General features: G+C 39.6%; 1 protein-coding gene across 4 annotated transcripts in view; it reads left to right on the forward strand.

Annotated features, from left to right (window-relative positions):
• Positions 1 to 17,848, forward strand: part of LOC149312481 (O-phosphoseryl-tRNA(Sec) selenium transferase-like) — a 31,804-nt gene extending 13,956 nt beyond the window's left edge. For all 4 annotated transcript variants that reach the window (XM_089524714.1, XM_089524717.1, XM_089524718.1 and 1 more), the window contains exons 6-11: positions 3,613 to 3,715; positions 6,558 to 6,687; positions 6,799 to 6,890; positions 12,556 to 12,649; positions 13,476 to 13,566; positions 14,082 to 17,848. In XM_089524714.1, the coding sequence (XP_089380840.1) occupies positions 3,613 to 3,715; positions 6,558 to 6,687; positions 6,799 to 6,890; positions 12,556 to 12,649; positions 13,476 to 13,566; positions 14,082 to 14,355 (784 nt within the window). In that variant the 3' untranslated portion in view covers positions 14,356 to 17,848. The remainder of the gene's footprint in view (positions 1 to 3,612; positions 3,716 to 6,557; positions 6,688 to 6,798; positions 6,891 to 12,555; positions 12,650 to 13,475; positions 13,567 to 14,081) is intronic.
• Positions 17,849 to 23,716: the final 5,868 nt, after the last annotated feature.

Below are 23,716 nucleotides of genomic sequence, written 5' to 3' on the forward strand. Positions count from 1 at the left end.
TTCCTGCAACCTTAGAAAATACTTTTTTATATGTTTCAGCTTTGTTATAATACATTTTGTCTCAGCATGAGATGAAATGGCATTTTCTTTTAAACTTTAGGTAGTAATTTCTTCAAGTAATAGTCCTTTGAATGCAAAGAGCATCTAAACTGTACTTCTCTAAGTCAGGGTAGTGTTGAGGAATGGTGATAGGGGTATTTGCCATACCCCTTTTTTTCAGTAGCTCCAAATTTTTAACCAGTTCACTTGTTCCGCACTGCAAGGTATACTATTAAGCCTAAAGTGTCTTATTTCTGAGCAGGTATGTATAGGATTGTACTGTTACTCTACAATGCATCCCCAAGTTAGGATTCTTTAGTCTGTTAAATGCGCTGTTAATTGAATCTTAAATGAGCTTAAATTCATTTTGGAAGGTGGCCTTTAGTTATAAATCAAGTGAGACTAGTAGCCATATTCTTAGGCTGCTTTCTTCTGGAGACACTGGGCCAATAACCAGAAGTATTTGACCCATCCCATGGATAGTCAGGTTCTTTAATAAAATTAGCATTGCCAACCAGTAAAGATTTTACAGATACAGAGGACAAAGTGCACAGATGATATAGAGCTATTCATCTTGAGTCAGGAAAGCGGTCAAGTGGGTTACATGCTTCTAGAAAAATTCCATTGTCTTTTCCAAGTACTGTAAGTGTGAAACAAGAGTGCAAAAATTGACTGGAAAATACTAAAGATTCATTAATCCTTTTACATACCACTGAAAACTGTTTGGGTGGTTTAATTGAATTTTTTTCTAGGGCCATTGGGAATAAAAAAAATATTTGTAGGTTCGCATCTGGCCCAGGTCTGCTATTTAGTCATCATTGGCCCCATACAGACTGCCAAAATAAAGCTGCTTCGGGTCACTTTGGAGGTATGCTGTTTAAATGATGCAATCATCCTAAGAGTCCAGAAGCTGTGCCAAAGCCATGCTCCAGTCCTTAAGACCAGAACGTGGCTTTAGCGTGGCTTCTGGCCCCTTAGGACACGACACGTGTGTCATTTAAACAGCATACCTCCAAAGTGACCTGAAGCAGCTTTATTTTGGCCTGTCTGTATGGGGCCATTGTTTCTAGATGGTAAAATGGGAATAATTTTTTAGGTCTCCAAACGTGAAAAAGAAAAAAAAATGATGGCATGGGGGGGGGGGGGGAGAAAAGGGAATAGTTGTTCATCCTGTGTTAATAACAGTGTTCTCATGTAGAATACAAAATTCCCCCCAGCTAATATTCTGAAACAACCATTATTTAACATTTCACTTTGAATATGCCTAAAGTTTGGCCTTTGAATTAGTTCTCCTCTCCTTTTGGCATGTCTGTTCCAACTTTGATGTGCAGAGCCACAGTAATTAAGAACAAAAGAATCTGATGTGCTTCTAGTAAGGGCATACCTTGATGAATACATCAAACCCATGATCTCTGCATGAGTCACCAGATGATTAAACATTATTTGAAGACTGTTCTCTGAATTCAGTTACTTTCTAGTATCCAGAAAGTTATATTATATTGATTTGTGAAGCTGGATATGTTCAGCAAACTCACAATCACAGGGATTTTTGTTTGTTTGCTATGTAGGCACAACAAACCCTCAGCCAGCGGTTCTCCATCAGAGGTCTCCAGATGCTATTAGACTGCAGCTTGTAGCTATAATCTTTGGCCATAAGGGCTGAGGCTTCTGAGATTTCCAACATCTGGGACCCTACAGTTGAGTACCACCACCATCCTAAACTGTGGTTTCTCATAAATGAGGATTACAGATTGCTGTTTGTCCTGCACTCTAAGAAGAAGAGGTTGTGTGTGCATACATAAATAAGAATTGCATTGTAACTTTGCAAACAATGCATTTTCATAGACAGGCAGATCTTTGGTGTGATCCATCAGCACTCTTCTCCTGTTATGCTTAGTAGTCATTAATAGTAGGAGGCAAGCATTTAGGAGGCATTGGTTATTTTCAGTATCAGAAGCATTATGCTTCTCATTGCCTATTAACATGAGGATGTTATTGTACTCATGTTCTTGGTTGATTGGCCATGATTGGAGCAACATTGTGGACTAGACAGGCATTTGGTCTGGTCTACCTGGGCTTCACTTAGGTTCTTATTATATTGGAACACAGTCATGCTCGCTAGTATAATGTCATCCAGTAAGTTTTCTAACAGAATTTCACTCTTGTCATCTTGGTTCATGTCCAACGTGTTATCCACTAATCATAATATAGTACTCTGACTCTTGCAGTTGGAGTAATCTCCTTCCTCCTCCTCCTCCTCCTCCTCCTCCTCCTCCCCCCCACATTGCTCTAGGAGTAGAGACCTGTTTCAGAATGGAGAGAAACGATTGTGTCAGGATTAATCGCTAGAATGTGCACAGAGATTACAGACTCATTTCAACTAAGCCTACAGGGAGAGGATGGTTTTAATTGCTGCCAAATTCAGTTTGCATTTATAGCTAAGAAGTGCCATTGTTCATTTCCTGGGCCAGAAAGGATTAAAAACTGATTTTTAAAAATAGGATTTTGTGCATATATGCCCCTTACAGTAATTTAGTTTAAAGTTGTACTTAAGTGTTGAATGTATGATTATGCACACCATACATACCTACATTGTACTACCATCAGTCCCTTCTACTGCTCACAAACTGGCCTGGTAAGCATACCTTGGGGGCAAGGAGTAGTTGGCAGTGATGGATGTCTTTCAGTTTGTTCCTGAGTAGAAAAACCCAGGTGAACAACTGTGTCTGCATTCATTTCAGGATGGTTGGTACTGGTGTCAGTCAGTGCTTACACTTAAGTCTTAACCTCTGTGTTTATAGAAATGTGGCATAGGTGTCCTTACATGTGTACAATGAAGCAATCTGAAAAATTTCTAATTTAGTAACTGTTCCTAGTATGAGAGCTAGAATTTTTAGAGGAAGACAAGGCAGAAGGCTACACCATGAAATTTTCAGATGTCTTGAATGGGTCTGCTTAGTTTCAAACAGATAATTTAGTTGTTAACTAAAACTAATATGTGTTTATGTGGCGAAAACATCTGCGTTAGAAAATTGGTTTACCCTATTTTGGAATATTTAATTTTGACAATAGGTTCATACCTTTGGTTAACACTGAGATTAAACTTTGTATGAATGGGAAGGTTATCGACAACATGATGTGTAATATTTCTAAATAAGCTTTCAGCCATTGAAAACATAAAATAAATACTTCTGAAACTTTAAAGAAGTGTAGGAGTCCTCTGAATAAGCAAAAACTGTTTTACAGCTTTAGTAAAAACTGCTAAGAATTGTTCAGTGATAACCAACATCAATGAATAGTAACTTTTATTCCACAAAATTTGCCCATGAGAGTTTTACAACTGAGGAAAAGCAGAAGCTGTCCCAAGGCAAAGATGTTTCTGATATGTTGTAAATCCCTTATTGTAGTCTAAGCATCTTTCAATTTTAATCAGAGTCTAAATTGTATGACAATAACTGGAATACTCTTACATTAGGTGATCGACTTTTCTTTCTCTCCTACTTGGCTTTCTCCTATGACATTTCCCTCCTGTCTTCACCTATATTTGACCTTATTTCTTGTTTGTATTTGCAGATTGGAAGAATTGGCTGAGATGTGTGCAAAATACAACATCCCCCACATAGTTAATAATGCATATGGAGTTCAGTCTTCCAAATGTATGCACCTCATTCAGCAGGTAAGATGTGTTTACTTCATATGTGGGCTTTGTCTTTTTAAATTACATTGAGGAGCCAGGCTGGCATGAAGCATGGAAGCTGAGTCTGTGGTCCAAAGCACATTGCAGATATAATCCAGTTTGAGACCACTTTAACTGCTCTGGCTCAGTGCTAGAGAATCCTGGAAATTGTAGTTTATTGTGGCACCAGGGCTCTCTGATAAAAAATGCTAACTACGTCACAAAACTACAGTTTCCAGAATTCCCTAGCATTGAGCCAGGGCAGTTAAAGTGGTCTCAGACTGGGTTATATCTACAGTGGGCTTTGGACCACAGACTTGGCTTCCATGCAGTGTGTTTTGGAGCTGTAATTCAGTTTTGGCTACCCAGTCAGTTGAGGAGAGTAAGAATTGCTGCCAGCTGACCAGGTAAAGCCTGCAGCCTGCACATTTCCCTTTCTTTCTACAGTGCGTCTCTGGTCCTGAAAGCCAGAATTTATGTATGTGTAAAGGAGCCTTCCATAATCCAGTACCCTCAAAATGTGCTTGGTTACCATTCATGCTATCCTTAACCAGCATGGGTTATTGTCATGGTGCCTGTGGATTATGGGGGTTGTAGTCCAATATATCTGAAGGTCACTAATTGGGGAAGACTTACAGAAATTGTGAGGCGGTGGAAAGTAAAGAAGAAACTGTAGACAACCACCTTCCTCCCTAACCTCAGATATATTTGCAAAGTTGTCTATTTCCAAATTAACTTTTGTATTATGGAAAGTTGCACTGTGTTACAGCCAAGCATATCACAGTTAAAATGTGAAGAACAATTTAACTTCTTGTATTAACTATAATGGAAATAATAAATCATTACTAATGATATTCCTGCCAACAAAATACTGAATAGTACAATGAGTACATTAGTCCAGTAGGTCACACATTCCTGTTTTTTGGGGGGAAGGGGGGTTATGATATCTGCTTAAACATATAAAAGTTAATTTGGCAGTAGCCAACCTTGCAAATATGTCAAGGTTGTCACCTTTTATTTTCAGTTTTGACTTGAGGTGGTGAGAATTAGAGATCTGTTCTTATGACAGGCGACAGGTATAGCAGATATTTTGACGCTGTAAACAAAAGGAGATTCTGAGGCTGAGTCCAAACAAGACACAGATGCTGTTGGTAGATGAGAGTTGAGGTTCAATGTGAGTACAGTGGGCCCTTCTTATCCGTTGGGGTTTGACTCCAGGACCACCTGTGGATAACAAAATCTGTGGATGCTCAAGTCCCATTAAATACAGTGAAAAAGGAAAATAGTGTCTCTAATATAAAATGGAAAATCTAAGTTTGCTATTTGGAATTTATACTTTTTAAAAAATATTTTCAAGCCATGCATGCTGGAATCTGTGAATAAAAAAATCTGTGGATGAGGAGGGCCAACTGTACTCCCCCATAAGTAATCAGTTTCACGGACAGGAAGTACTTTGGGATGTAGTCCTTGTATGTTTCCTCTACACTTCTGAGTATAGTTCAAAATGCTGGGTTTACCTTGAACCCAGGCCATATAGCCTTTCTTCTTGTTGTTGTGTCCCTTCATGTTGTTCCCAATTTATATCAACCCTAAAGTGGCCCCGTCATGGGGTATTCTTAACAAGATTTGTTCAGAGAGGGGTTTCCATTGCTTTCCTCTGAGGCTGAGAGAGTGTGTCTTGCCTAAGGCCGCCCAGTGGATTTTCATGGCTGAGTTTGACTTTGTACTTCCCAAAGTACTTTCCAAAGAGTTTGGGGGATCCTGTTGGAAAGCTGGCTAGATCCAGCTGAGTCCCAACTTAGACAAGGGGGAACTTCTTATGTCAAGACTTTTGTAAATTTCATTGATTCAGTGTGTCTGTTCTAGTTGAAACTTGATGTGTGATTTAGGCCAACAGAGTGTCTGAATAAGCATGCATATAACTCTTCTGTTGGAAGCTGGGAATAAAGATATAACTTGTTTAACATTCAGACAGACTTTATTGTACAAGGGCAGTTGATTTCCTTAAAATCAGAAATAGCATTAATCTTTGTTTAGCAGTGGAGTTTATGACTGGGGAGTTGTGTGTGTAAAATGCTCAGCTTTTTCCTGTTGCCTTTATGTTGTAAATGTTTCTCTGTCCACTTTCTAAAGATGGTTATGGAATTCCACATGTTCAGAGAAATGAAAAAACTACATTTTTACATACTGCAATATCCATGTTAATTTATAGTTCTTTTGTGAAATAGAAATTATATAGTTAAAATCCTGTAGCATGGTTTGAAAAGAACGTTGTTATGAAATACCTGGTTCAGTTCTTGTCTTTTATCATTTATCACTGTTTTCCAAACACTAGTGGGCAACAATAGAAAAAAATAGTCCCTGTAAAGAAACTAAGGCCCTATACAGACAGGCCAAAATAAAGCTGCTTCAGGTCACTTTGGAGGTATGATGTTTCAATGATGCATGCGTCCTGAGTCTGGAAGCTGCACCAAAGCTGCACTCCAGGCCTTAGAACTGGAGCATGGCTTTGGTGCGGCTTCTGGACTCTTAGGATGCATGTATCATTTAAACAGCATACCTCCAAAGTGACTCGAAGCAGCTTTATTTTGGCCTGTCTGTATCAGGCCTAAGATAAAATACACTGTATATACAATGCAAGGTCCTTTGGAGTAAATGAGAAGTGTGCAAGACATGATAGATGTCCCCATTCATGTCAGTGGGATTTGCATAGGAGCTTTTTGAACGGAACAGTGCTAGCTGTGACCAACATTGCTCTATTCATGAGCTTTACAGGACTTTTAAAGGTTATTCCGTGTTTATATATTTTGCATCAGTTCTTACCTTGATTCTGTCATTTTAGGGAGCACGAAGAGGCAGAATAGATGCTTTTGTGCAAAGCTTGGACAAAAATTTTATGGTTCCAGTAGGTGGTGCTATCATTGCTGGCTTTGATGACTCCTTCATACAGGAGATCAGCAAAATGTACCCAGGTACCTAATTTTTAAATTGATAGTTCTTGGGGAAACAACTCTAAAATAAATCAAAATAGCTTATTCTCCTCAATAAGAAAATAATTGATGGATATCTTATTTCCCCCCCAGGAAGAGCATCAGCCTCTCCTTCCTTAGATGTTCTAATTACATTGTTGACCTTAGGCACAAAGGGGTATCAACGGCTGCTAAAAGAAAGAAAGGTAATATTTCAAAATTTACTCATGGCGAATTACAGCCTTAAGTTGTAACAAATACTAGTGGAGCTGCACCTGCTAGTGGCAACAACAGGAGTATTGTATGTACATTGAGCACTCTGGCCTAGTCTGCAGCATCGGCATATTCTTGTTTTGTTTCTTGAACTTACAATCAAAGCTCTGATTTTTCAAGATTTCCTGTTTATGTGCTGTCATCTTTGGAATATTGGCTCTTGAACACAGTCATCCTATTTTATTTCCCCCGACAACCCACTATGTTGTGGATTAGGCTAAATGAGTATGCTGTGTTCAAGACTGTCCATAAGAATTAACTGCTAATATATCTGCTAGTGTTGGATTTCCAAAGCTGCCAGCTCTTTTCAGCCTTGTCTTCATTTATTATCATGCTGGGTTATATGTAGCCAAAATGTCAGCTAGTCCCTGAATCCATGAGACTGACAGCAGTAGTGGAAGCTGGATGTTAGCATATTGGCCACTCCACATACTATTGTACTGCATGCTGTGTACTCATTAATAAAAACAGTGTCAGGGAATGTGATCCTGCAGGGAAGGTTCTAAGAGATTTCAAGCAACCATCCTACAGTGTCACTGTTACCTCCCTGCCAGAAGTGAGTAGAATCATTCAGGAGTGTTCCCAACCACCAAAGTCCAACAGTTGAGTAGCCATCACCTCCAAAATAAATGAGAGTGCCACCAGACCTAGTGAAATCAATAAGGTACAATTTCCCTTATTGATCTCTAAAAAAACCAACCATCAAATATGACCACAAGCACAGTCTCAGTGCAACATCCAGTCCTGTGTGGGGAAAAACAACTGTTAGTATTGAGAAGCTGAAGAGCCGTCATTTGGTCAACAGCCCATTATTCACACAGCAAACCTCAGAAAACACTAGAACTTAGGTCAGAAATAGAGTTACTATTGCACTGCTTTTATATGTGTCACTCACAGTGCATTCTTTTTTAATGTGTTTATAACTTCTTACTGACATTTGTAAGAGCCACTTATGTACTTGCAATTGACTTTCTCACTTAATTCAGAAGAATTAAGTCAGGGCAAAGCCTTTTCTGGATTGTACTACATCAGGGATTGCATACCTGAATGGTGGTGGTTCCCTACAGAAAAAAAAAAGACCCCCAGAGCATAGAAAATGCACATGTTGGGAAGAAGGCTGTGGTGGGACTCTTCCTTCCACAATTTAGTTTTCTATTGGTTTTTTTTTTTAATTGAAAGGAATATTTAAACATACAGACCTCTGCCCACAATCACACACATTACAGATGTGAAAATCTCCCAGCTTTGGCTTCACTCAGGCCCAAAACGGATGGGCCAAATGGCACAGATTTCTGCCATGATCGGGGCATAGCGTTTAGATGACATACACCCTGAATGTGGAAGGAAACTGCTCCTACGCCACATCTTCCCAAAAGAACCAGGCCAAAAAGAGCAGGAAGACGCCCATCTGTTTTGGCACTGAGTTTATCCAAATGCCACCCATATTTGTTCCTGTATTTGTTTCATGGTGGGTTGTGACAGTTTTCTTCCCAGTGTGCTTCTGCCTGTTTGTTTTTTAATGATACATATATTAATAATTCACTTTTAAAAATAAGCCCATTGTTTTGGGCGTACTTTATATCTTGAAATTGCCTTCAAGGTCAAAGAAAACTGTGTTTTTTCTGGCAACAAATTCATGAGATTCAAAAATGCCACATCTGTTGAGGTTGTTGAGCATGACAACATTTTTAGCATCCCTAGCATACAGTATACAGTCCAAACCTGCTTAAAGTCTGGAAGAGATCTAATCCTTGAGCCTGTGGAATGTTTAAATGGAATCTGATAGACAGCTATGAAAGCAGAGAGTTGAAAAGGGCCTACAAAAGATAATCATTTTTGAAGGCTCTTATCTGGCAGCCAGGAACCGACAGCCGCTCACCACTTGTAGAAGTGATGAAGATAGTTCATAGAAGCCTCACTTAATGTTGCAGATCAAAATGCAATCAGCACACACAGCAATAAGAGGGAAAGCAATGACAACAGTAGCCTTATTTTGTATGCAGATTTCCCCCCCTGTTACATCTGAAGTGCTTTTGTGGTACTCAAGAGTAGTCTCTCATAAATGACTTACTTTGACAGTCCATCAACAAATACTACATCATAGATCTCCCCTGCAATGAGTTGTGAGAGATATTGTGATTTGCTTATTTGAGAGATGTTAGTCACATTCATGCTAATTCAGTTGTTGAATCTTTCAGCTCTTGTGTGTTTAATCTTTAAATCTAGGGCTTTTTTTTTCTTGTAGGCTCACAGCTATTCTTGTATGTAATTAAACAAAAGCAAAGTGATTTGCTGTTAACCTAAAATATACATCACTTTGATTGATGGATGATGCCTCAGTGCCATTCGGTTGCTACTTTTAAAACAGAACAAAACATCCAGCATTGTGACTTGCCAGTTAATTCCTGGAAGTGACCTGTTAGCACAATGCCACCTTCTTGTTTCAGACTCCTATAGGAATCTCTAGATAGAGTCTAGGCCAGTAATTCCTAGATGGTGCTATGGCAGGACAGAAACAAATAAACAAATAGGTGAAAAAAATAAACAAGGGCCTTGGCCAGAGTATTTGCCCCTTACACATTGGTTATATCTAGGAGCCCTGGTAGTGCAGTGCTTAAATGCTGCTACTGCAGCCACAAGGTTGTGAGTTCGACCCCAGGGCTCAAAGGTTCACTCAGCCTTCCATCCTTTCGTAGGTTGGTAAAATGAGTACCTAGCTTGTTGGGGGCAATAGGCCTTTGATAACTGACTGTTTTACAAGTAAGGGGCTTTTCTTAGCATGCTGTACCACTTTTGTCCCTTGCTTTTCAACAAATTGTTCAAATGACTTTAATTCTATAGCCAGTTTAATGCCATTTTAAACATAATATTGTGCATGTTTTTCTTATATGGATTTTTACTTGCATTTCTTTTTAACTTCTCAGCTGCATTGAGTCCAAGCATGCAGAAAATATAATAATAAGTAGTGAGTTCTTCAGTAGATAAAGAATTCAATATATAACCACCAAAATCAAGAAGCAGAATTGTTACCTGGAAATGTAGTTCTGTTCCACAAACATGATTCTCTAAATGTTATAAATATGTTTTTGTTACTGGATGTGTGTAGAAATAAGAACTACTTCCCCTCCTTTTTTTAGTAGCATAGTTCAAATGCATGCGTTCCTGAATGGTAAAATTTAATACTGTAGTGATGGTTTATTGCCTTTTGCTCTGTGAAGGCTGAGGCAGAGCTATTATGTTCTCAGCAGGAGCTATTTATAGCTTGACATTGAGTGCTCTTTTCTATATTGGTTCCACTACACCTACTCAAAAAAGAAGCCAGGCTAAAAAAAATCAGAATAATTTTCTCCCTTTTCTTGCTTTATCCTCACGTCAAACCTTATTGCAGGTTATTTGAGCTCATATCAATAAAGAGCCTAACGGGTTTCTTGCAGAGGGGAGAGTAATCTCTGCAGCAGAACCTGACAGTTCAGATCTTTCTCCCCCCCGCCACCACCACCCCTGACAAAAGAAAATATTTCATCCTCTCTGTCCTCTCAGAGGCTCACTTGGGTTCAGGTCAGCCTTTTACAACAGAAATGGCGATTGTCGGACCCTCCCAGTGTCACTGTATTATGATTCCCATGATCCTTTACTATTGTTTATGCTGTTGAAGTCTAGCAGTATCTGGGTCAGATTCCTGTTTGATGGTTGCAGGGTGTTAACATTCCACAAGCTGACTTATGGGGCTTCTTTTCTCCTCCCTCCACATACTTAAGGCAGCTTCTCAGCACCACCACCCCTATTAGGCATCCAATGGTGGGGATGTTGGAGACATAGGATAATGCATAGTTGCTTTGCTGCAGCCAAAGGAAAAGTGTAGCCATACCCCTCAAAACGTCCAGTGAGTATGCTGCAACAAGATAGTTCCCTGGCATCCCTACCCTTCTCCTACCATCAGTGGGTATCCACCTATTCTTCTTGACCACTTAATGGCTGAAGGAGTGTGAGCTGCTGATGTAAATGTGCCTTATGTGGAGTGGGGATGCACAATGACATGAATAGCTCCTTGACCAACAGAGGTAACCAACAAGCATCATATGCTTATGCCAATGAAGTCCTACCTCTGCTTAGCAAGACTAGAGATGTTTGAGAGGCTGTCCTGTCTTTTCTTTATACCACTTCTGTTTCCAAATACAGAGATTGCTGAATAGAAGGAAAGTGGGCACATGACATAGCATGGCAATCATGGTCTTAAAAAAGTATACATCCTCCAACCAACCCACTCACCCTCCTAGCCCACCTCTCCCATCCCTAGGCTGCTTTTTTTTCCTGCCAAAATATTAAATGTCAAAGCAAAGGAGGCATTTGAATGTTAGTCTTACCATGTCAAAGTATAGCAATCAGTCCACTATTTCCCAGTACCTCTCTCACTAGCAATAACTCATTCTGGAGGCAGTCTGGAGGACTGCCAGCTTTGTTTAGGGGCAAGAGTAATGTTGCTACTTGAAGAGGAGCTTAAAGTCTCCCAAGTGAGAGCAGAAAGCCTCTGTTGTCCCATTTTCTTTGGAGGTAGACTTGAAAGGGTTTGTTTAGATGTAACATCAAATCATGTCTGGCATTATGACCAACAAAAGTTAAAAACCTGTATGCTTGTTTACACAAGTGTATGCTACCAACAGGTTCATGATGTCCTCCAGTTTCTGCTTTATGTGGTCAGCAAGGTTTTGTAGATTTTCCTGTGCTTTCCTGAACTACTTTTGTTTGTAAATATAGAGATTGAGGTCTTCTTGTCTTCTCTTCCTTTTCCCTTTACATGCCATGATTTTCTGGTTGGATCACACAAGCTGAGAAAAAAAATGTTTCTCATCTTGGTGAGAAAAGCAGCAGAGCACAGATTAACCCAAATCTCATTGTTATAACATCAAACCATGGTTTGGCATTATATTTCAATATGCTTTTTATCTCAGTTAAATTTAATACTGGCAATGCAGGGGAGAAATCATGGTAGTAGTTCTATTTCTTTTAGGTAATATTTGTATTTGGCGTTCTCATAAATACCAGATTTTTAAATAGAGGCTAGCTGTGGATTTGACACATACCCCATCTCATAGTATTGGCCAGTCCAGAAAGTTGTTGAGTTAATGTGCACCAAACTCCTTGGCTAGCTGCTTGTATGATCTCAGAGTTTATTAAAATTGGGGGTGAGATTCCTAAATGCAGGTCATCTAATAAATTGCTTGTATCATCCCTGCCCTATCGCCTTACCTTTTTATGCCACTACATTGTTTGGAAAACTCACTTTATGTGAACTTCCTAGTTATCAGATTCCTAGTTGTCTCCTCCACCTGCCTTGGGGTGCTTGGTTCCCAAAATCAGGTGAGCTTTTTTCTTTCTTTGACAGTTGCCTTCCAGGAGCACCTATAAAGGAATCTGTTAAGCTGGCCAGCAGCCCCTGTTTTGAGGTATTTGGCTATGCCTTAAACATCTTTGCTGCTCCTTTCCCCCCCAGTTAACTGTTCTGACTATTTAGGAGGAAATGATTGATGACAACCATAAAACTTGATGTAAAGAGCACCCAGTAAGACTAAAAATTGACATTTTCCTCTTCCTCTATAGGAAATGTTTTCCTATCTTTCAAGTGCAATGAAGAAATTAGCAGAGGCCTACAGTGAAAGATTGCTGGATACACCTCACAATCCTATCTCCTTAGGTAATGGCGGCATCATGCTTCTACACAGAAGAAATATGTGGTATATAAAGGAAACATGATAATAAGACTAGTAGTTGTAAGTAATAACTAGTAGTAAGGCACTGTAGCTATGTACAGTATACTGTATTGGTTTTAATCATCTTGTAGTTATACATTCATTGTACTTATGTACACGAGTTGTGCATACACTTGCAGTTGATGCACTGCTTTACAATACTGCTTGATTTTGAGCACAAGCAAGTCTTCTTGTGGAGGAAAAGCATCGAGTCAGGATGTATGTTCATTAGTGTGACCAGGAATTATTCATTTTAAACTCCAAAGTGATTCCTGATTTGGCTGTATGGCATGTTAATATCTGAAGTACAAACAGTTTACGGCTGGCTTTGAAAAATGATGGAATGCTGCAAGTGGTACTAAATGGTTTACAGGGAATGCTTTATTCCCATAGTGAAGCAGCTTTATTAGATTCCAGTTAGCAAAACTTAGACTGTCATACTTTGGTCACGTCATGAGAAGACATGACTTACTAGAAAAGACAATAATACTTGGTAAAGTAGTAGGATAGACTCAATCAAAGAACCCATGAACCTGGGTCTGCAAGACCTGAGCAGGGCTGATATTGATAAGGTGACTTGGAGGCCTCTTATTCATGGGGTTGCTGCCATAAGTCGAAGTCAAATTGATGGCAGTTAAAAACAGCAATTTCACATAGAATCATTTAATTCATCTAACTTTTTCAAAACCTTTATCATTGTAAAACATGTTTTGGTTGTTAGAAATAATCATAAATAATATGTCAAAGTAACATAGCTATGTATATTTTCAGCAATGTCACTCAAACAACTAGATGAACAGAGTGGTACAGCTATTACACAGCTTGGATCAATGCTTTTCACCAGACAAGTTTCTGGTGCAAGGTGAGTACTTCTGCTGATGTTTCAGATCAGAAACACATTGACTCAAAGTTGTGTGCAGTGTGTAGAAAGGGCAGGGACTTGAGCAGTAGAAGGTAGTCTCCAATTTGATGCCAAGGTGGCCAGAGTCTGGCAGAACCAAGTTGATAGCCTGGCTGATTTTAGTCTTTACTCAGAAGGAATTCCCACTGATTTCAGAGAAGCTAACTCAGGTTAGTGCATGGAAAATTGTAATGTAAGTGGGCTTGCATCCCTTTTCAATTAGCGGAACTGGTTTAGGAAATCACCTTATACTGAATTGGTTGATCTCACCCAGTATTACTGATAGAGATTGGCAATGGCTGTCTAGGTTTCAGGCAGTAGTTTATCCAGCCCTACCCAGAGGAGCCAAGGAGTGAACCTAGGTCCTTCTAGATAGAAAGTATGTGGTTTACCACAAGGCAATATTCCTAATTGGTTTATGGCTCATGTTACTGTATTTTCTTCTCATATATTTAATGTTGCTTTGTATTTTTCAGGGTGGTTCCACGTGGGACTGTCCAAACTGTGAGCGGCTACACTTTTGAAGGCTTCATGGCCCATACAAACAAATATCCCTGTGCATACCTCAATGCTGCTTCAGCCATTGGAATAACAAAAGAAGATGTAGATATGTTCTTGAAAAGACTTGAAAAGTGTTTGAAGGCTCTCAGGAAAGGAAAGAATGATGAGAAAGATTCACCTGTAGTGAACGAAGATACTGTCTTTGATATGGAAAAATGCAATATTGCTGAAGGAGATACCAAAAATTAGATTATAATATGCAAAGCTTCTATCAGGTCCATATTGTTTATGATAAAAACCAAAATGTAAATGACATATGACACAATCCTTAGAAGACATGTTTTGCTTTCAAATGGCTAAGAGCTGTGCAAGTTCACAGTTGTGTTCTTGTTCAGGTCTTAATCATTTCAGTGGAATTTTTGCAAAAGTCACTCCCATCAGATTGTGCCCATAGAGGGTATTCAGAATGACGAATGTTTTAAACAGTTGTCTGATGAAAATCTAGCATATACTTTTCCTACTGTGTGAAACACATAAATCTGTGTTCAGACTATAGGTGAGGGCTTAAAGGGCAGACCTTCAACTTGTCGGGTTTGAACTGAACAAGTAACATTGTGCATGAGAAAGAAAGGTGATTGTAGCAGCATAATAATCATAAGTAAATGGCACTGCATGGATGCTGTTCCATGGAGTAAGTGTTACAGTTTGATTTTCTCATACATACTTACAGTCCTTATATACCCAGTTCATAATTGCAGGCATTTCTGAGCATATTGAGGTTTTGAGGGAGGGTTTTTTGTTGTTTTTGTCTGTTATCAACTGTTTGTTTTTGTTGTATGCCTTCAAGTCATTTCCAACTTACAGTGACCCTAAAGTGACCCTATCACAGGGCTTTCTTCAGCGGAAGTGTGTCATTGCCATCCTATGGGTTTCCATGGCTGAGCCAGGATTCAAACCCTGGGCTCCAGACACTAAGTCCAATGTTCAAACCACTACGCCACACTGTTGTCAACTATACTATAGTGTAACATGGAACACCTTTTAAGGTATTATCTGTGTAATTCAAATTTGTATGATCTTGCCCTAGCATCAACTTTTGGGTTGTATTTATTTTGCCAGTCTTGTTTTTAGATTGGTTACATGGCATAGATAAACTCTGTGCTATTGTGCTTCTCTCATACATGTATCACTTAACATAAACCCACTTCACATATGGAACAATAACCACAAAACTCTAATTCTCGGTGGTTGCCCCATTGCTAAAGTAGCACACATCCACTGTTCTATTTATTTCCAAGACCTTTCTGCTGATTTGTATTGTTTTCATCAGCCAATACAAGGTATGAGCTTGCATGAGAATCTCCTATGTGAGCCCTACTTGGAATGAATAGAAGCTGCACAAGAGCATATGGCAGGAGTTGTGCTGTTGTTGAGCCTCCATTCATTTTAATGGAACTTACTCAGAACTTCTTTGTAGAATGTACAGTCTTCTTAAAATGTCAGATCACTCAAGAGGACCACTGAATTTCACTGCTGTTTTACAAATCCCAGTGTGATTGCCCAGGCCCCATCGCTGTCTCACATACACACACCCAGAATTAGATTTTAAAAAAAGATTCCACTGGTGTCAGTGGATTCTTTGAAAACCTGCTTGCACTGGAGGAGGTGTGATATTTGGGTGGGAAATGCTTATGAGAAGAGTCTTAGCATCCTCATAAATGCAAATTATATGGCATACCTGAGCAGTTGTATTTTCACCACCCCATTTTGGAGACACAATAATTCAACACAGTATAAAGAATTTGTACTATTGAACAATAGGGCATTTCTTCTCGATATCTTGCTGGTAAGAACAGCTTCAGTGGACCCCCTTACGTTTGAAAGTATGATCATTTTGGATGCAGTGTCTGAGCACAAAGGTGATATGTAGGTGTGGCTGGTAAACATTGGACATTTCCAGAACAGCTTCATTCTGTGCATAAAACAAACATGATCCTATATGGAGACCTTAAAAACCAAAGTCATTGTCATAATTGTTTACTCAGAATGGAAATGTAGTATAGTAACAATCCCAGGACTGTAGCTTCCTAGCCTTTGTTGCATTTGTTTATCTATAGTTACGTGTTTTATTCAATTTAAACACATTTCCCTTTGAACACTGTATTATATTACTTTTTAAATTTAAGAGGCTCTCCCCCAAAGTACTTTGTGTTAACACATTTCTATCTACTAGTAATGAGAAATAGTCAGATTTTGATTTTAATTAAGCAACTAATTCAGTGGACAGGGAGTCATTTTTGCTTTTTGTGTCATGCAAAGGACTTTTTAATTAAAGACTGCAAGCAAAGTTAACTTTAAATAACAGGTTATTTGCTACCCTAGGGATTCAATTTCAGGAATATTTTATTGAGTATAAGTGAAAACGGTTTCACTGTGAAGATCCTTAATTTGTCCATGCATGTTTTTTTAACCTTTTGGAACATTCAGACTTCAATAGGTATTGGTCTTTAATTTAGTAGACTAGTTACCAACGAAAGCCTTAAAATACTCATGTAATTATGCCTTGCCTTCTTCAAAAGGGGAACCAACTCTTTGGGCTGATTTTCATGTTACTACTTTGGTGGTAGCTGTGGATCACTTAGTGTGATAATAACTCCTAAATGTGATAAGAAGTTGTCATCCCTACATGGATAAGCATTCTTCCTATCCTAAATGGGCACTAAAATTGTAGCCCCCTCTTTTAGTAGTTAATTGTATATGTGAGTTCTACATTGTAAGTGTAAGTCGGGAAGAAATGGTAACCGTGAAGGGAATTGTACTATTATCCTTTCTACCGAAAAGAGTAAATGGAGTAGCAGTGAATAATCTTGTATGGGCTCTTATACAACAGGTACTGCTGTCTGATTGGCATTTTTGAATTACAGAATGAAGATAGTCTGTTACATAAAGAGTTCTCTCAGGGCTGCCAGAGTTACTATTTAGCTGGCACATGATTTTCTTTTTCACCCTTTTGTGAGGAAAGTTCTTTTAGGCCGAAAATAGATGGCTCTAAAGGAGTGGCTCTGTACCACCCTTTTATTTGCTGGATCGGGGCTATGGCAACCATATGCTGCCACCCCGATCTGGCATTTCTCTAGCCCTAAAAGAAGCAGCAAAATGCTGCTTCTTTTTGGAGTAGAAAAAAGCTACACCTGCTGCCATGCAGCAACTCTTCTGCATTTCTTTGGCACAGCATGTGTAAACTCTGTGCTGAAGAAATGCTGTGATGCCCCCCGCCATCTGGTCAGGTGGGTGGCATGACACCACTTGGGGGGCAGACAGTGGTCGATCGCCAGGCCCCCACTCCACCCCGATGCTGGCATTTCTTGCTGGTCTGTTCAACTCCTTAAGAAAATATAGTAGTATCTTCATATTTTCTACAACCATCTTATGATGCTGTCACTCAGACCATCTTTTCAATACCCTTGAAGTGAAACATCAAGTTACTGTTAGGATAACAAGGCCACCAATTGTGAAATCCCGTGAAAAAATGTGAAATTCTGCAAGCAAGCACAAAAGAATGTCAAAATGGGCCCATACACAAGATGCATTGTGCAGACATTACACATAACTTAAAAATTTCTAAACTCTCTATCCTTACTTGCTTAACTGTAAATCAGCATGCTGGATTTGCAATGGTTGAATTAAGCATGCGCTTAAAATAATGAGTAACACTGGATGTCTCCAAATTAATTGGGTGAACACTGATAATCTTGAATAAATTAAAGGTAATTTTATTGTCTTGGTGTAAATGTTTTACACACTCCACTTTGTCAGCCACTACGTTTGTGGATTTATGTATCATTTGTGGGACGATGATTCAAAAGCCCTATATATATATATATATATATATATATATATATATATATAGTCCCATTATGATCACCAACAATGGTCTGCCCTGGCCTCGCATCGAGAGGCATGGAGACGCACTATCCACGATGCTGCAGCCTTTTTCGAAAACTCACACCGAACGAATCTTGAAGAGAAACAACAACGCAGAAAGAACCGCAACCCAGAAACATCACCCAAGGAGACTTTCCGCTGTGCTTTCTGCAACCGGATCTGTTTATCCTGGATTGTCCTTTTTACTCACCAACATGCTTGCACAAAGCGCAGGATGAGTCCTTCCTGAATCTTCGTTTGCGAAGCAAAGCCAGATATATATATATATTTAAAAAGTCTTACGTTTTGAGGTCAGTGTGCCACATGGTCACTACATTTTTCACATTCCGCTATGTGGTAGTTTTTATTACAAAAAAGAGCTGATTATAAGGAAACTTACTCTCATTAGATGATGTTGTTCAGGAGAGAACTTTCCCTATGAGGAATGGCTGTAGACATTTGGGACTAAGCCTTAAATAGAAACATGAGGAAAGCTTATAAAATTAAGAATTATAGGGAACAAGGGAGCAATTTCTTTAGAACTTCAGGTCACACTGAATCTTATTGGCAAAACACCTCGCAACACATAATTAACTTAAATAAAGAACTCGCTGCCAGATTGTGTGACATCAGCTTTTTTAAAGGATTAGGTACTGTAAATTCATGGAGGGCAGTTGTGTCAATAGCTATTAGCCGGAATAGTTCAGTTGCTAAATGATAAGTATGAATAATGCTTTATTTGGAAACAGTCCAGGGACAACTGGGTGACCACCATGAGGGGCATCTTGGTGTTACCCAACTCTTGTGGTCTCCATTCTAGTGATGCTCTTCCCGCTCATTTAAAGATGAAGGTTTTCCCTTAACATGAATATCTAGTGACTGTAGGGAGTGATGCTCATCTCCATTACTAAGCCGAAGAGCCAGCGTTGTCCAAGGGCTGCTCTGGTGGTTATGTGGCCAGCATGACTCCAACAAACACTGTTACCTCCCCACTGAAGTGGTACCTATTTATCTACTTGCATTTGCATGCTTTCGAATTGCTAGGTTGGGAGAAGCTGAGACTAGTGCTGTTAAATAATACATGTCAATTGCAGTCCCAATTCTTTTTTAAAAATGTTTTATCTTTGTTGAAGGCACGAACCTCAAATAGTAATGTCACAGTTCATTGGCTCCCCCTTTTTTGCAGCTAAAATGTGGTAACTTCCTATCCAGGAAATATATTTGGGGTAGCCATGTTGGACATACAACATCCAAAGTCCAGAAGTCAGTGATACCTTTATTGGGCACACCAAAATGCATCAGGCAAAGATAAAATAATACAGGAGAAGAAAAACTGATAATCACAGGCCTGCATTTTGTCACCTAATCTATTGTAACATGCAGAGGGATCAAGAAGAGATTAATTCCATGATGAACCCTGCTGGAAGATGGGACCCATTTGCTTCCTTAGGATGACAGCTGCTCAGCATGGTCTAGTGAAACTGCATGTTAATTGGCTAAAGCAAGTGGTTCCCAAACTTTGGTTTTCCAGATGTTTTAAATTTCAGCTGCCAGAATTTCTGACTGTTGCCCAAGCTGGCTGGCAGTTCTCTGAGTTGAAGTCCAAAGTACCTGGAGGACCATAAGTTTGGGGACCACTGTGCTAATACATATGATTTGATTTTTGTGAGCACATTGTTAACAATTGGAGTGGCTACCATGCAGGTCCTAGATTTTATCCTTGCCTCAGAACAGGTATTTTCTATTCCCTCTGAGTGGCCTGGAATATCATTGAATTCCAAGTCTAGATCATCCATACCATTGTATTGTATTTTGAGTTTCTGTGTAGGGTTATGAAAGCTGACAGAATCGGCTCGTTTGAAGCGTGGTTCTGAAGGAAAGTGCAGCAGATACAATGTACTATAAACAAGACCAATGTATCCTAAATAAAGTCAAGCCTAAACTCTCCCTGGAAGCCAAAATAAATTGAGGCTATCATACTTTGGCCATATTATGAGACAATATGACATTTCAAAACCGCAAGGAAGCCCCTTTGCTTTTCCCATGCCAAGACTGGAAATTTGTTTGCCAACTTGACACCAATTAACAATGACTGACCGCCTGGATTTGCCCTGCTACAGCTATAATTTTGCAGTGCCATAAATTTGCTCAGTATACAATGGTCCCAAGAGTACTCAAACTAAACATTACATTTTACACAGCATGCTGCTTTCTAACCTGATTTCATTTATTTAGAAAGTAATAGTGTGGGACATTTATCCAGATCAGAGACATAGCTCCAAAACACACTGCAGAAATAATCCAGTTTGAGACTGCTTTAACTGCCCTGGCTCAATGCTGGGGGATTCTAAGAACTGTAGTTTTGTGAGATAGTTGGCCTCTGCTGTCAGAGAGGTCTGGTGCCACAATAAACTACAGTTCCCAGGATTCCCTAGTACTGAGCCAGGGCAGTTAAAGCAGTCTCAAATTGGATTATTTCTGCAGTGTGTTTTGGACCCTAATGCACAGGGAGGAGAGATTTAAACCTTTCTCCTACAGCTACTTCTTTCCTTCAATCCCTCCCATAGCACCAATGCTATTTGAGGCTTTACCAGCCACATGGGAGGGGATTGCGGAAGGGAAGGATTAAGCTTCCATACCCATGGAGGGACCGAGATCCAATGTGCTAATGTTCAAGTTAATAAACATTGGTGGTTTGTGCTATGTAATGTAAGGTGTAGTCTAAGATGTGGTGATATACTGGCTTTAAAATCTCTGCTTTTGTTTTCTTTAAAACAAGGTTATAATCATTATGAATGAAAGCACCTGTAATTTTTTAAATAACACTATAAAGATAAGACAGCCAATGCTTGTGTAAAAGATGCAACAGAACCGAAAGCATGGAGAGGAGCAGAAAACAACTAACTCAGGAACAGGTTCTTAGCATTGCTTAACTGTTCTTAAAATTATCCCCAAAGTGGACACAGTTTAGCAAGTCCAAGTATGTTTGTAATTCTGCAGGCTACTGGCAGTCGGAAAGTGAATGGTTTCTGCTGAGATTATGGTGGGAGAAGAAAGGGTAAAATCTGCATTCCCAAGGGAAAAGAAACCAGGGAAATCCACCATAACTATATTTTAAAACGATCCTGTCACAGGGCCCAAACAGACAGGCCAAAATAAAGCTGCTTCTGGTCACTTTGGAGATATGCTGTTTAAATGACACGCACATCTTAAGAGTCCAGAAGCTGCACCAAAGCTGCGCTCTAGTCCTTAGGACTGGAGTGTGGCTTTGGTGCGTCTTCCGGCCTCTTAGGAGTCGGACACATGCATCATTTAAACAGCATACCTCCAAAGTGACCCGAAACAGCTTTATTTTGGCCCGTTTGTTCAGGCCTATAGTTGAGAAAGGCATGCTTAACCTCCCTGCTAGCTTGGCCCTAATGCCTCCCCCCCCCCCCCCCCCCCAAAAATTCATACATCTTATTTTTTGGAAGTTGCTGCAACACGGAATATTAACAGAAAATAGGGCTTATCAAATACAGCAAACTGTCTTGTGTCGAGGAAAGCAAAAAGCTGCACAAAGTTGGCACAGCAGTTTAGGATATGCAAGCCAAGAGATCTCTATACTGTGTGGTCATCAGTTTTCATAAGAAGGGCTGGAGCCCAGACACTTACCAAATGTGCTGTTTTGCATCAGCATTTCTTGTTGTTTGGATAACTGCATATTTTTCCTTCATAAATTTCTCTCCTTGTTTTCAGTAACATTTACTTCCCGAAAATGAAGGCAGCCTCCTGCTACTATGATCTGGATTGTTTTACAGGTGCAACCAGTGAAATTGAGTTGTGGTGAGGGGTCTGTATGAAGCTCTGAACAGTGAGTAAAATTCAAAACCTATATAAATAAATATGAGACAGAAAATAAAAAATAAAAAATAGGAGGTAACTATAAATAAGAAGAGTACAATGTATAAAGAATGGGAATTAAAAGTGAAGGAGGAAACAGTAATAACCTAGGAATGTGGATACTAGGAAATTTTATGCAAAATGTAAATTGTATTCTATTGTAATGTATTTATGTATATATGTATCTTTGTTTGTTTGTAAATTGATTTGTTGTTGTTAACAATAAAAAACCCATTGTGCATGTCTGCAAGTTACTCCTTGATCGAAGGCTGGCTTTGCACTTTGTCAGATCAAACTCGGTAGTACTGCCAGGCCCAAGGGGCAGAATAAAAATGGGAAAGGACTGCTATACCTTTAGTGGTGCTCTAGAAGAGGGAATTTTGGTAGATGATGTTTGTTACCTGGTTACATTAACTGGTATGACTAAGGTTGAAATCTCAGAGGCGATACATCACCTGCCTCTTCAGTCACTCCTAAAATGGAAAATGGGGCAGGCCAAATATACTGCCAATCCTTGGGTTCCGTGAAGAGGAAAAGAGAAAGGGATCTCCAATCCTCTTTCTCCCCGGGAGTATTTCTGAATACTGTTGCAGTACAAGATGCTTCTGGGTGCATGTCTGTGGAGCCACAACAGTTGTATAAGGACCCTGGAACATTTCCCCCAGCTGCACCATTGATAACCCAGCCTTGCTTACTGACCATGTACTCAGCCCACATTCTGAGTTCACAAAGGAACATTTTAAAAGAAAATAACAACAATAAAAGCAAAGGCTGTCAAGCACAAATGGGGCCTTCAGTTTCCTTCCTCAGATGTAATTCTGGTAGCTGGGCTTCATCTCCCATGCCATATGTGAATCTTGTCATTTCAGTGTTTCTTTCATGGACTCAATGCTCCGCCATTTAAAAACCAAATAGTTTGAGAATATGGGCCTAGAGCCAATGTGACATTTTGCTGTGTGCCTTCCAGTCGTTTCTGATTTATGCGACCCTGTCATCTGGTGTTCTTGGTAAGATATGTTTGGGGGTTTGCCTCTGCCTCCTTCTGGGGCTGAGAGAGTGTGACTTGCCCAAAGTCACCAGTGGGTTTCCATCGTTAAGTGAGGATTTGAACTTTGGTCTCCAGAGTCATAGTCCATCAATCAAACTATGAGAGCCCCCCAAAAACCCTCACCTAGTGTATTTGCCCTGGTTTTGTCCACTGAGGAAGAGGCAATGAAAGAAACAGCATACATACATGTGGATTCTGCACTGGCTCTGCTAACTCCATAAATGCATATCCACCAGGTCAACAGCCTTGGGTCAATGACACTATTAGATACAGGTCATGGAACATATGACAGCTTTATTGCTGAGGACTGACATGAACTATATTCCCAAATATTACACTTACTCCTGTATACTCCTAAGTAACACACCTAAAAATAGGAAGAAATACAGAGTTGTGGCTTGGTTCCATTTTATTGATAAGTCTCAAATCCATTCATGGGAGAAAATCCTGCTAAGTAAAGAGACCATTTTTTAAAATGCTAGCAACCTTGATATGGTGATCACAGCACCTGTTTTCCCCTGATAAGATCATCATTACTTTTTTTCCTTCTCTGCAGTATTTCTGTCTAGAGTAAACAAATTCTCCCAAATATTAACTAGGACTCAGTTGGCTGGAATGCTGATCTGTATTTCTTGATAGGGCAGGTGGTGGCCAGGGAGGGGGCAACCTCATTAAAAAAGCCAAACAGGACATATCACTTTTGGGAGGAAATAAACCATTTTAGAAGTGCACTTCCCCCCCTCAGTTGCTGACATT

The sequence above is a fragment of the Sceloporus occidentalis genome, unplaced genomic scaffold (assembly GCF_023333645.1).
Source record: "Sceloporus occidentalis isolate IW3139 unplaced genomic scaffold, rSceOcc1.0.p SCAF_5, whole genome shotgun sequence".
NCBI lineage: Eukaryota > Metazoa > Chordata > Lepidosauria > Squamata > Phrynosomatidae > Sceloporus > Sceloporus occidentalis.